This window comes from Strongylocentrotus purpuratus, unplaced genomic scaffold (genome assembly GCF_000002235.5).
Source record: "Strongylocentrotus purpuratus isolate Spur 01 unplaced genomic scaffold, Spur_5.0 spur5_scaffold_14, whole genome shotgun sequence".
Classification (NCBI taxonomy): Eukaryota; Metazoa; Echinodermata; class Echinoidea; order Camarodonta; family Strongylocentrotidae; genus Strongylocentrotus; species Strongylocentrotus purpuratus.
In genome coordinates this window covers 8,395,815-8,409,837 of record NW_022145599.1, presented here as the reverse complement: position 1 = coordinate 8,409,837, position 14,023 = coordinate 8,395,815, and the positions used below count along the sequence as shown (strand labels likewise).

At 39.3% G+C, this 14,023-nt stretch overlaps 1 protein-coding gene across 1 annotated transcript; it reads right to left on the bottom strand.

Moving 5' to 3' along the window:
- Positions 1–3,088: 3,088 nt before the first annotated feature.
- Positions 3,089–10,727, bottom strand: LOC580927 (protoheme IX farnesyltransferase, mitochondrial). The gene is made up of 7 exons (XM_030984123.1): positions 10,628–10,727; positions 7,027–7,146; positions 6,089–6,437; positions 5,444–5,568; positions 4,879–4,949; positions 3,984–4,216; positions 3,089–3,651 (listed from the first exon to the last, which is right to left on the bottom strand). Exons 2-7 carry the CDS (start codon positions 7,141–7,143, stop codon positions 3,227–3,229), a joined length of 1,320 nt encoding a protein of 439 aa, XP_030839983.1. The 5' UTR covers positions 7,144–7,146; positions 10,628–10,727; the 3' UTR covers positions 3,089–3,226.
- Between the last annotated feature and the right edge of the window lie 3,296 nt (positions 10,728–14,023).

The following is a 14,023-nucleotide window of genomic DNA, read 5'->3' as shown; positions in this document are numbered from 1 at the left end:
TTTTGAATTGAACATTTTGTTCATATTATATATATTTGTATTTATGTTCACAAGCGTACTGTTAGTATTCAAATGAAATTTAGGAGTGGAAAAACAAGTTGTTTTTATTAGAGGCAGGAGTTGCAAGCATAAATATGATGGTACACTACAGGAAATAATAGATTATATCCCCAGACACTTCTTGTGACCTGGTTGGTCCATGACATTTAAACAATTCACTCATGAATATCAATAAGCTGAGATGTCAGCATACCAAGTTGCATATATAATATACATCCACAGATCTGGTACTATAGACCCGTTAGCCAACATACTTCGATCTGTAAATATTTCTCTCCAAAACTGGTTACCAACTATTTAATTCACCTGCTATGCATGACATAGATGGAATATATTTTGCCTACCATTATGTTGCTATGTCTGGCACGCCTCTGAAAAGCTTTTGCATTGGCGGGTGAAATATTAAATTAGTTTAAAGGTTTTCTGCTTCATATTTTAAACTTCAGAATATCTTTGTTTTTATAAACAACTTGCTTTTCCACCAATGATTTCCCTAAAGACAGACGATTTCAGCAATACATGTATTATTTCAAAACCATATGTAATCTATATTTCGATGTGTTGTGCTAGTGAAAGTTGATAAAATTTCCAGTGCTGAGCCTACTGGTATTCACTCCCCCCCCCCCCCCCCCCCCCCCCTCACTCACTCACTCGTTCTTTGGTGATGTCTATTCACACCTCTTCCACTATTTTGTGCCTTCCTACAATCTGTCTTTCTCCCATATTCTGAAATTTGGCTTATGCATGCATTAAAAAAAGAAATGTGAATCTATTTATACTATCAATTTCTGTTTTGTTTGTTAAATTGTGAATGAAATAAACATTTAAATAAAAAAAAAATTATTTTGGCTCAGTTTTGTTCTCATTTATTGGTAATTCTGTGTAACTACAATAGAAGTTGATAAAACTTAGATGACAATTTAGTTTCTGTGTGCGTGCATGATAGAAATTTCATTGATGTAATACGAGAGATATAACTCAAAGTGCAGTCAATGATAAATCAATGTCAACATATTTTCTTCATAGAAGTATGTTCCATTAAAGTTCAGGAACAACGTTCATTTATTTCAAAAAATTTGTATATACATATATCATGTTTTCCTGATCAAATGTACAAGTATCACGTCAAGTACTTCATTCCAAAATCAAATGGAAGATATAAGTGATCAAATAATGATGATACCTTACACATTTTCATTAATAGAATTTATTTAGGTTTGAGAGGATTTTTACCATTATATTCATAAGATTGCATGTCTAGTAGCAATATGGCACGGCTCGGGATATTTCATCACCTAAACTATTCATTAAAAACATACAGTTCATACAGTACACTAAATCGAGTTCTTGGAACAAAGTTAAGATCCGATGATAGTATAGTAATAATAATAATATTGGGTTCTTGTATAGCGTTCATATCTGTCAGATTTCACACTCCTGGTGCTCCCGATTATTTATTATTATATATTAAGAACGTGCACAGGAAGTAGTTATTTGGTTTCAGAAAAGAATACAAATCAAAGCTCACAAAATTGCATTATGAAAACATCCATGAAATACTTGTAGCTTTTCACACACTTTGATGAGAATGGTAAAGTATGCTATATATTGTATCACTTAAGAGAAGAAGGTGAAAATCTGTGTGGCCCTATTTCAGGTTAAGCTCTCAATTCTCACTAAAATTTAAAAGAATAAAGTAACACTAAAACACTTATGCTTTAAATAATAGAGGACACATGCAGCACAAAACTTGATAAAACAAAGCATAAATCATATAAAAAATAATACATCATTTCTTTCCTTATTTTACACTGTATCATCAAAAGCAAATCCCCGTTCTGTATTGCACACATCAAACAAAATGACCTTCATTTGATTAACTATGTTTATTTTTTACTAAAATGCATTTCCTATAATCAATGAAAACTTGCTTGGCAAGTTGGCATGACATCATTTGACAACAGTACACCAATTTGAGGATCCAATATCGAAATAGTACATAATTCACGTGAGTGGGTCGTATACACTAAATATTGGGCCGTGGGTCTTGAACATAAACATTCATTTAAAAAAATAAATAAATAATTGAAGGTTATAAAAGGGGACAGTATTTCCTTCATTACGAGGTAGAAAATCAAACAATGGGGAGATGGGATGAAAAGCAAAGAAATTAAGCCTCAAGGCTTGTCCACAAATGGCTGCTGAAAGCGTGGCGGTTTGTTGCAGGGATTTTGCACTTCACATTTTTGTATCTTAGAACACACAGATATTTGAGTATATGTACATTGTAGGACCTTTATTGGGTGCAGATACTTCTTTCATCCCCACTAGCCATTCATTTAGTATAAGTGTGTAAACAAAATATTAAAAATGTTGTGGTAAACCAAAGCGGTTCACCATGGCATATGTGAATGGGCTTTTATACAGGGGTAATGCCTTCCATAGCATTGAATACTTGGCATGTGACAAGAAAATATTTTTCATGTCAGCCAAACTACATTTAGTACCAAGTTGATGTGAATTTCATATGAATTTGAGATAAATAGTGAATGAAATAAACATTTAGATTGATGCACAGGAATGGAACCATGACATTTGGTAAACTATTACTTTTTTCATCTTCAAACAAAGATGAACAGGGTACCATAAAATAAGTTGGCTGTACTAGGGCTTTGGGGAGAGACTAGGGCAGGAAACGTTTTTAAACACTTGCAAAAACAGCACAGGCACTTGAATGAGAAGCCATTTCACAATGCAGTCTATGAAGCACCAACTGCAACAATGCAATATCCTTCTGTTATTAATAGAGTTGAATGAGCGCATAGACTGCATTTTCAGTGCCTCGGTGGGGGTGTCTGTGAGGGTGTAGGATTCTCCATCAGGGCATAACAGACAATTGCAGCCTTGTCCTCGGTGGGTAGTGTATACCATTACCAAAGTAAAATCCAGCAAATTCATTCACTGGCTGGATTTAAACAAACAGCCAAAGATTGAAGATGACACATCACTCCAGCGAAGACCGGCAGATCCACGAAAGACAATTCTTTCCTCAAAGGCACAGTGCTGTAAGGACAGGGTTTTGATGTGGATCATGTCACTGACACCACCAAGCCAATGTTCCTCAACTCCAGATTGTCCATTGGGACATCACAGTGGACAATCGTCATCAAGCAACTTTATGCAAGCCTTCGGGAAGAGCAGGATTCTTGTCCCAATCGTGCAATTCCTTCTTGCTGATCAACAGCAGAAGCATCAAGAGAGGTAGATGGAGAAGTGTAAACTTGAAGAGCTGTCTCGCCGACTTGCTGTCCGCATCCCTGTAGAACTTATATCCCAGGTACGTCAACCAGAGGTTGAGGGGTAAAGAGTCCACAGCGAAGGTCCAGGTGGTGAGGTCAAAGATGGGGGCCAGGGTGCATAGGCCTATCAAGCCAAAGCAGTGACGCAGGGCAACCCGCCGGCACAGTCCAGGGTCCGTGGTGGCCATCATGCGGTAGCCACCCCGGGAGTAGTCACTGCGGAGGTTCCAGCTGAGAGCATTGAAGTGAGGAAACTGCCAGCTGTAGAGATAGCCAGCCATCAGCAGAGCACCTGGGAAGAATTAAATGCATTAACACAACATGATTAATAATATTTAAAACTCAAGTAAGTTTAAGTAGTAATCAATGTTTTCCATCCGATGGTATAATTCCCTGTGGATTAACATACACAAACCACATTTAATGGCTAAAGATGGGCATTTGCTCTGTTTTCAATTCCTCAAAACTTTATTTGTTGTCAAAAAATACATGATTACGGTTTGGGTTGCAATTAGATATAGCCTCGAGAGTTGAAGTGAGGTATTATATTAGAAGTAGATTGTGGAACAACGTTGCTGGAGTAAATTTAGGCATAATCCAGTAAGAATGAGATGAAAGGCTTACCAGGTCCTAATGAACCACAGCATGCAGCCCAACCAATGACTGGAGGAAGAGCCCCGACCACCGCACCAACCCATGTATTGACTATACTGTAGCGCTTCATTGGGGTGTAGACTAGGACATACAGGGCCCAGGAGGATGCTGCTACTGCTGCTGACAGTGGGTTCACTGTAGTGGCGAGTAGTGCTACACCTGAAACGCCCACTACGGATGCAAAGGTGAATGCATGAAGAGGACTGCAAAGAAAAATGAAAAATGAAAATAAAATTTACAAGTTGGCTGATAGTGTGATTCATTACATCAAAGATGAAACCTGAATCTGAAATGACAGCTGAATTTTGTGAGATGTAATGTAATCATCTATTTTATAAGAAATATGATTACTTTTCATTTGTAAGCCAATTTTCTTAGTATATTTCAGATCAAATTAGAACCCCGTCTTATACAAAACTATGTTTAATCACAATTTTCTTTGCAAATGATATCAATGGCAACTATGAACATAAGAGATAAAGGACTGCAAAATTGTGCTTGGTCAGAGGACTTGCCATTGATTTGGATCAATCGCAACTCTTTATAACACAGGGCCAGATCAATCTCAATAACATCACATTCAAAATTTGCTATTTCAATGCATCAAATTAACAAAGGTCGTATATATCAATGGGGTCTGTAGTGATTGAAATGATATCAAGCTACATTATATGACTTGTGTATTTATCATTCCTAACAGAGTGTATCATCCAAGCTGAAAGCAACAAGTATTCTTAGTAATTAAATTACATGGAATAATAATAAAAATTAAAAAAAATGATTACTTGGTATCATTTGATCATACTTTCCCAAGTGAGCTTCACATCTTTTTTCTCACTTTAAGTCCTAGACCACAGCAACATACCTGATCAATCCTCTAACTAGTACCCGATTCCTTGTCCTGGCCATCTGAGAATCATATGGCACTTCGCAAAACTGAAAGAAATCAGATTAACAAGAAAACACTGAATCAGTAACTACTTTGTGTCTGTACCTATATGCAGATGATTTGTATTTAATAGTAAGAGCATGACTTAATTACCCATGGAAGCCACATCAGAATAAAAACTGTGATCTTCCAGAGGGCCATGTAACTGTGATTATCTCCGTATTGTCATGTACCCATTCTATACCACAGTGGGTCAAGAGGGATGGTGTGGATTAAACATATTGTCCAAGGATATAAACACCGAGCAAGAATCGATACCAGGATCAAAGTCAAAGGCTTCCACCAATATATTACAGTGCTCCTCCTTTCTAACAACTACATTTCATTCTTATCAAAATGATATTGGAAGTTTAACATTTCCTTCTTAGTGTCAAGAAATGTGTGAACAAAAAAAGAAAGAAAATCACCCCCCCCCCCCCACAAAAAAAAAAAAAAAAAAATTCAAAAACAAACAAAAATGACGTTTAATTGATTGTTTTACCTGGTTGACTGTATTCGCTGAACATGAGGTAAGAAATGTCCCTAGTCCCATCAATGCACACGTAGTAATATCAAAGACTCCAGGAGCCATGCCATAGCCAGCTAGGGCAGATATTACTACCAGACCTAATTAAAAACATTCAAGAAAGAAAATAGCCTGGATGAGAACAATACATCATATTCATGCACTTGCCCCATGCCTTCACTGATTTGGGGTTCGATATCAATTTTACTCAACCTACTTTTGATGGAATGTGAAAGTAAAAGAAACGTGTATTTCATTCAAGATTTTTTGTTTATAGCTAGCATTCAAAAGGTATGAATTACATTTCAACGATCAGTATCAATTTTTTTTACATCTTAATGGTTAACTCGTCCATTAGATTGGCCCAACAATCTCTTCATCTTATGTCTGGCAATATTTTGCATGCACTGTAGTTGGTAGATCAACCTAGTCTCACACAAGTTAATATGGTTGTTAGATTAAATTCAATACGGACAAATTCATGCTAAAAGTAATTGTTTGGTTTTTAAATCATTTAAACAAACATTGCTCATAGGATTTCAAACAGATGATATAACAACATTATAGCACTATCTAAGCTATTGATTATCACAAACAAAAACGAGTAGAAAAGATACTTACTAGTCAACCTGCTCTTGGATAGTTGCATATAGATTGAAGATAGCTCCGAGAGCTTGACAGTCTGTTCCCTCCACCTCACCTCCTCTTCCACTCCTACCTCTATGCCCTCCGCTTTGTTCCCATCTTTGGGTTCAATAGGACATGGTGAAACCTGGTCCACCGTGCTCTGTATGGCTTTCTCTACCCTCTCATTAAGTCCAGACTGAGGCTTGAGAACCTCTTGAGAGGATTCAGAGTCTTTAAGGTGTGGTTTTGTTGCTGGTGCTGTTGCTGCTGCAGTGGTTGCATGTTGGAGCTGTTGCTTCTGATAATGGCTGCTCGATGTGGACGATTTGTGAAGGGCTTGACACTGCATCATGCCATGTCAAGATGTTGGGAACAAAAATAAATATGATGAAATAAATGATGATAATACACATTCAAAATGTTCTCCTTACAAACAAATGGGTGGGATCCCTATAAGGCTAAAGTGACACTGTTTATACATTATTCTTCAAAGATTTAGCATGAAATTGAATACAACATATAATATGTTAATAAAATGTTTTATCTTTTTAGAACATTTCAATAATGTTGATGTCTGATCATGATGGTAAATCTCATTCAACAAAACACACACTGTCTGTTAAAAAATACAAATGAGATTCTGCCAGACTGTTTTTGGTAGGGAATAGTAGCAATAGCAATAGCTAGGAAATAGAGTCTTGAGCAAAGTAAGATAAGGAATTAAGGAAATCAAGAAAGTAGTTCAGACCACAATTCCAAAAAAGTTGTTATTTTCAGTGAATATAATTTACAGCTAAATACAGTTTAATCTGCAATGGAAAAAAAAAGATTGTTATTTTGCTAGTGCAAATACCCAGAATTGATAAACAATTTCAGAATGGATTTAAGTCAGTTTCCCAAATATTCCATTAGCAGCAGTCCTCATAACTTACCTGAAATAGACATGAAGACACAGGGGACAGAAGACCACTTTTGTTTATTAGTTTCCCTCTGCGTATATGAGTTCCAAGAGCTGAGGCCAGCTTCATGTTCAGCTGCCGAACAGCCATAGCCTAAAGAGGATGATTATATAAGAGGCTTTTACATTTAAGAGCTAGATCTTACTGCACAATCAATCCAACGTGTTAATTTAGGGTACCCATTAATTTATGGGGGTGCACTATTTACACTATACCAATCGCTACTGCTGTAAAGTCTGCATCAAATTGGCAATGTGACATTGGCCACTTTGTATATACGTTGTTACTTTTGTTTCCCGCCATGTCCAACCTCTTCGCAGAGATAAACACTTTTGTCTTGTAAATCACATATCATCTCATTTTCATCAGGAACATGAGCAAGGTTAGACAGAAATAACCGTCTGGTATGGGTCATTCTTTGATAAATTTCTTTGATAAAATTGACATTTGTCAGAGGCGGTCAGAGGAGCCAGATGTAATCTCAGCGGAACAACTGCGATATCAGAGACTGAAATTTTTGGTCTAGTGAAAGGTATAGGTATGCACAGGACAGGCCTATCACTTCGGTCGCAAAATCTTGCATTTTATACTTATTTCAAAGTTCCTTTTATTTTATGAGAAGAAAGGAGAATTCCACGGCCACTGTGCAATGTTCGTCATGTGCGGGAAGGGATGATTTCTGACTCATTTCAGGTTCTGTTTACCTGCCTCTTCACATCACGCAGGAGTCCGAGTATGGGTGCCAATTAAGGCTGGGTGATATCAATATCATAATCTACATTATGACTTTGAAGTTGAAACATGAATGAATGACCAGGGTGATCATGGTCTGGGACAAACTTTTAAAGTTTTTACTTGATTGGCAGTAGGGGGTGCTTGTCCGGGAATAAGGATCGTCCGCTTTTTCGCAGACGTTTCACATTATCGATCTGGGCGTTCCGTTGGCGATGCGAAAAACGGATTCCGCAATGATTTTCTTGATGCATTTTACATTGAATTTGTACAGAGACTTTCACATTATGAGCTATAAATCCTCAGGAAGACGGACACCACATAAAAGTAGATGGTGAACTGGGGTTATTTTCTTACACAGAATCTGTTTTTCGCATCGCCAGCGCCCGGTTCAGGAACCAAAAACCTGCAGAGCGCTGCTGAAAAAAAGGCTGTGAAAATTTGTCCCTGTTTACGAGGTTATCCTTGTTTATGCGGACCAGCGCCCCTACTGTCTGAGTAGTCTATTTACACTTACAGTGAGAAAAAAAAATGAAAACCAGAATTTAGAAATTGCAGAACTTCACCAGGGGCCCGTTCCTAGAAACCGTCATAAGTCTAACTTCTTGACTATCCCATTGAAAAGTGTATTATAGAATGAACATGCATTTCAATGGGATAGTCAAGAATTTAGATAATGACGGTTTCTAGGAACGGGTCCCTGAACTTCTTAAGTTAATGAAATTTGATTCCTAATTCCTCCCATCTGAGTTTGGTGAAGATGTCAGTTTTATTAAAGAATTTCTGTGTCGGTGTTGCCCCGCTGCGCGCTGAATATGATGATTAGTGCTATTAGTGCTGTAGCTCGGAACCCAAAACCCGGACCCGGCCCGACCCGGCAATTTTCCAAATTTCTTAACGGGACCCGGAAAGGTCCGGTAACCCGGTGAGAGTTGGACTGAAATAATATTGACTAGATTCTATTTGAAAGCTACTACAAACACATCTTGTGTGATCTACCGACCTTGTCCTGAATGGAGGGCACATCGCTTCATTTTGTTTATCATGCTGTCTGTGAGTCCAGATATAAGTCCCAGGTCAGCATAAATTATCACCCTTAATCCACTCCCTAAAAAGATGAAGCATAACGCTAGCTACATGTACATGTATGTAGGCATCCTAAAAATAGCTCATTTCCCTGTCAGAGTGCCCATACAACATGCTCTACTATGATTGGTCAGTTTGTCTGCCAATTAAAAACAATAATCACAATGTAGCACATGATATAGCTTAACTGATATTTGCATATATTTTGGAATTTGCGCATAGCAGGACAAAGGCTGCTTGTTGAACCTTTGAACCTTTGAACCCTGTTCAAAGAAACCGCGGTGTAATGTTACACCCAGCTGGGCCCAAGCTGTCTGGCATGCATTAATCTTTGACAGGGAATGTTTTGTATTCTAAATTTCTGTGACATGATAGTGAAAGAGATATATCAGATGTGAATGAATTTTTTTTGGGGGGGGATCGAGAGACACAATGAAAGAAACTTAAGAAAGAAAAGGAAACGTGAGAAAAACTACATTACGTAAATAATTCTGTACTTTTTTTTTTTTTTTAAGAAAGAAGATCAAATTGATTTGAGGGGGGGGGGGAAGGTTTATAACACATTCGGAAGATGAATAAATAGAATTGAAAAAGATAAAGATGGAAGGAAGAATGATGATGAAGATAACCTTTTCCTTCTCATCTCTAAAGACTATCAACATTTCACAATCTTATCATTTTTTTCTTCTTTTTTCTTCTAATCTGGGCTAAATCTTTTTGTTCAATTTTGGTTGAGAATTAAGGCAGAGAGAAAATAAGAGAGAGAATGGACCCCAATAATTATCTTGTTTGCTAATTGAATCCGCTTGTCAGGAAGTATTTTGGTGATGGAATTACTCTTTAATTTAACTCTCTGCCGCCTTCATCTCAGCTCAGCCTCCACCTCAGGCATAAACAAATTTTCACATACCCACTCTCATACACATTATGTAAATTTGCCATTCACTCGTCTATCAGCTAGGTCAACAAACTTCATAATTTATGAATCGTCTGTTCTACTGTGCCAGCAATCACTGAACTTTAATTTATGCTGGTTTCACTCTCCGCCCACTCGGGGGAAACTTTCTGATTGGTCAGTACAGTAAGCTGATCAGTCACATCACTTGCAGGCAGGGCCAGGGCTAGGGAGATACATATACATGTAGACACTTGAACACACAACACAAAATCTATGTGTGCTGTGTCTATTGCAAAGACAGGTCAACATATGTAAAAGATCGAGCCATCATGCTGTATAAATTTTGTTTACAGTTACTTTTGACAGGTTTTATGGTGATGAAAGATAAGTAGATAACGAACAATGAGCTATTTAAAAACTCTTTTTTACTGCCGGGTTTTTGTTACCGAGTTGATCTAATTCTGGCTACAGTTCGGCCCGGAACTGGTCCGGCCCGAAATGCTCAACCCGGCGGGTTGGAACCCGGTAAGCCTTCCGGGCTACAGCACTAAGTGCTATGCTGGCCTACAAATGCATTTTTACTCTAAATCAAGAATATCTCCGCCATGTCGGAACTCGACGGAGCTCCGCGGAAATAGTGCCCGAAAGCTCTGGCCTGGGAGAGGCCGACAGAGCTCCGCTGGGCCGGGCTAAGCCTTCGCGATCCTTTAAAAAAAAAGACAAAAGCAAAGGCAAAGTTTTCTCGTTTTGGCTTTCGCTTGAACTTGAACTGTTAATACACACTGAAGACCACACCACAATAATCTAATTCTATATTTTCATATATATTTATAAGAAATACAATGATGACAAACTTACGAATTGTGTAGGTTTCCAAGAACTAAGTTGAAAGATCCATCCTCGTTACGCGTTACGTGCGTTACACAATTTCCATTGGATCAATCTTGCGAATAATCTCGTAACATAATATATTTGCAAGACTCGAGATTTACGGCAAAAATCTCGTGTCTCCAGATCTTACACAACTCGTAAGATACAGCTCGGTAGCGACTGCTCGGTCCCGAATTTCTAGTAACTCGATGCCTTTTTTTTTGGAAAGCAATTTAGAAGTGAAGTTAGTTAAATTGAAATAAAAATATATACTTGAAATTTGATAACTGATGAAAATAAATGGAAATTATATACAAGCTCATAACCGACACACATAGGCGCCGGAAGTGTGGGGGGGGGGGGGGGGATGGGCAGTTCCCCCCAAACAAAAAAGTGGGGGGGGGGGGCAAAACGCATTTTTGCCCCCCCCCCCAAAAAAAAAAAACCGCCCCCCCCCCCTCCAAAAAAAAAAAAAGAAGCAGTAAAGGAGTAAACATGGTTTGTATTTTTAACCCACAAGATTGAAAATAATAAAAACCTGAATTAAATCACATATACAATTCCATTCAAAGAAAAGGAAAGTTCACAGGAATTAAATTTCATAAACATTGCGCATGCCACCTATACGATATTTATCAATGGAGGTCTTTATATACGCGCATATCGTGGACATATTGTGTGAGAATGGGAAAGCGTTTCTGTTTTTGTTTGTTATAAGGGTGAGAAGACATGAGCCCCTGAACGCTGGCGTACTGATGGGGGGTGTATTTCTTATTCGATACCAGTAATTTACAAATGTTGCTGTTATGACATGATTTTCCGGTATTTTTTCTCCTTTTTTTGGTAAGTCATATGCGTTTATGCGTTTGTTGGAAAATAAGAAATTCCCAAATTACAGTCGGGCGAAAAATACGCTTAAATATTTAGAAGCCTTAATGTCATGGTCTGCAGAGTGACTGGGCTCGAGCCCTTCCCCCCCCCCCCCCCCCTCCCACTCACTTTTTGAAAAAGTATGTTAAAGAGAAAAAGAAAGAAAGACGGAGAAAAAAATAAGTGACCTGCCAATGTCACAAATAAGGTATAAAAAATATCATCTGACCGTAATTAAATGCCTAAAAGCCCCGAGCTTCCGGGGGTTATGCCTCCCTGGACCCCACCAAGGGCTCTAAGGTGGGCCCCTGGATGCTCATCTGACCGTAATTAAATACCTAAAACCCCTGAGCGTCCGGGGGCTCTGCCCCCTGGACCCCACCAAGGTCCCTATGGCGGGCCCCTGGATGCTCATCTGACCGTAATTAAATACCTAAAACCCCTGAGCTTCCGGGGGCTCTGCCCCCTGGACCCCACCAAGGGCCCTAAGGCGGCCCCTGGATGCTCATCCGACCGTAATTAAATATTAAAACCTCTGAGCTTCTGGGGGCTCTCCCCTCCCTGGAACACTTCAATGGCCTTAAAGAGAGCCCATGGTTGCTCATTTAACCGTATAGTAAATGCCTAAAAACAAGCTGAGCTTCCGGGGACTTAGCCCCTCGACCCCCTGCCGAGGCTCATGCCCTGGACCCCACGCCAATTTACGCACTACCTGATCGTTAATACTCCACTTTAAAACGTTCCGCGGGACCTGCATGTAACGTGTAAGACTGGTGGTGATGCAGATTTTTCGTCTGCCCCCCCCCCCCTTCCGAACGTTTTTTTTTCATTACGTCACTGCCCCTGGAAGGTGAGCCCCCTGGAATGTTTGCCCCCCCCCCCCCCAATCCCAAACTGCTTCCGGCGCGCCTGCCGACACAGCTTTTGAATTAAAACAGACAAAAGTGGAGATGTCATTCACATTGACATCAACATGAAATAAATAAGATCTAGTATATATCTAGTCAGGCGCGTACGCAGGGTGGGTGGGGGGGAAGGGGGGTGACCTTACCCCCCCCCCCCCCCGACGGAACGAAATATCGATCCGTCAAATATTCAGGGGGAAAAAAAAGTGCTAAAAAATGAATACGATCTATTATATCTAGTCAGGCGCGTACGCAGGGTGGGGAGGGGGGGGGGGTTGGTGACCTAACCCCCCCCCCCCCCGACGGAACGAAATATCGATCGATCAAATGTTCAGGGGGAAAAAAGTGCTCTTACCCCCCTCCCCCCCCCCCCCCCCGCTTATTCAGCAGCTGGCTGAGTCACGATTTTCAAATTTTAACCCCCCCCTTTGAAAAAAACCCTGCCTATGCACCTGTTTCTCGTGCTATACATCCTATTAAGTATTCAGAAAATACGAATACACAAAGAACTGACAATATTTTCCAATAAATTATCTTGGGAGCAGTTCCGAAATAATCGCCCCATTTAACTTATTAGATTTGACCCCTTGCCAGGGGCGGCGGAGCGTCTTACAAAGTGTGTGTGTGTGGGGGGGGGGGGGGCAGCAACAAAAAAGGCACTTTCTTGAGAGAAAAAAGGGGCACCTTCAAAGGGAAATCTCAAAGCGAAAATATACCACTTTTAGACATTGGTATATTCCCACGTTAGCCTACCTTACATTGTGATTACATTATCAGGATGATTTCAATGTTTATTTCTCTTTTTGCAGTCGATCACTTGTGTTGGCCTGAATATTAATTTGCGAGCGAGTGAAGCGAGTAAATTTTTAAAGATTTGTGAGGTCGCAGTGCAAAAAAATTACATCTTATACAAAAGGAAGAACAATCCTGACGGGGTTTTAAAAACGATCTAATCATTGAAAAGGAAAAAAGGCACTTGTCGAAATATAAGGGACATTTGAAAAGAGACAATTATAAGAGATGAAGGGGCAATTATTACAGATGGTAAGGGGCACTTCTTGTACCTGAAAAGGGGCATTCACCTGAGATGAATAGGTGCACTTGTGAGAATGGAAAGGGGCACTTATTACAAAGGAAAATGGGCACTTGTCAAAGGAAAAGGGGCTCGCATATGAGATTTTAATCAGAAGGTGCATAATTTGAGAAGGGAAGGTGCAAGGGTCTTGTTATAAGAAAAAGGGGCATTTATCAGAAAGAAAAGGGCAATTATCAGAAGGAAAAGGGCACTTTTCAGAAGGAAAAGGGCACTTATCAGAAAGAAAAAAGTGGCACGTACAGGACGAAATAAAAGGGGGCACTTATCAGAGGTGAGGAGTGGCACTTATCAGAAGGGGAAAGAGCACTTATTACCAAAGAGTGGGCCTATTTTCTTTGCACACTTTCACAAATATTAATTGAAAATTGAATCAAGTGCATGAGTAGTGAATGCCCATTTGCTCTTAAATTATTATGAATTAATTGGGATCACACAATAATTTACAACGATAGTTTGTTATTTTCAGTGCGGTCGAAATTTTGCTGGCCTTTTTTAATTCAGTCGCAGGGACGA

Coding starts and splice junctions, on each gene's coding strand:
- LOC580927 (XM_030984123.1), bottom strand. CDS start 7,143: ATGGCTGTTCGGCAGCTGAACATGAAGCTGGCCTCAGCTCTTGGAACT. Junction 5,569..6,088: donor ATCCAAGAGCAGGTTGACTA/GTAAGTATCTTT, acceptor GTTTTTAATTAG/GTCTGGTAGTAATATCTGCC. Junction 3,652..3,983: donor CTGTGGTTCATTAGGACCTG/GTAAGCCTTTCA, acceptor AATTCTTCCCAG/GTGCTCTGCTGATGGCTGGC.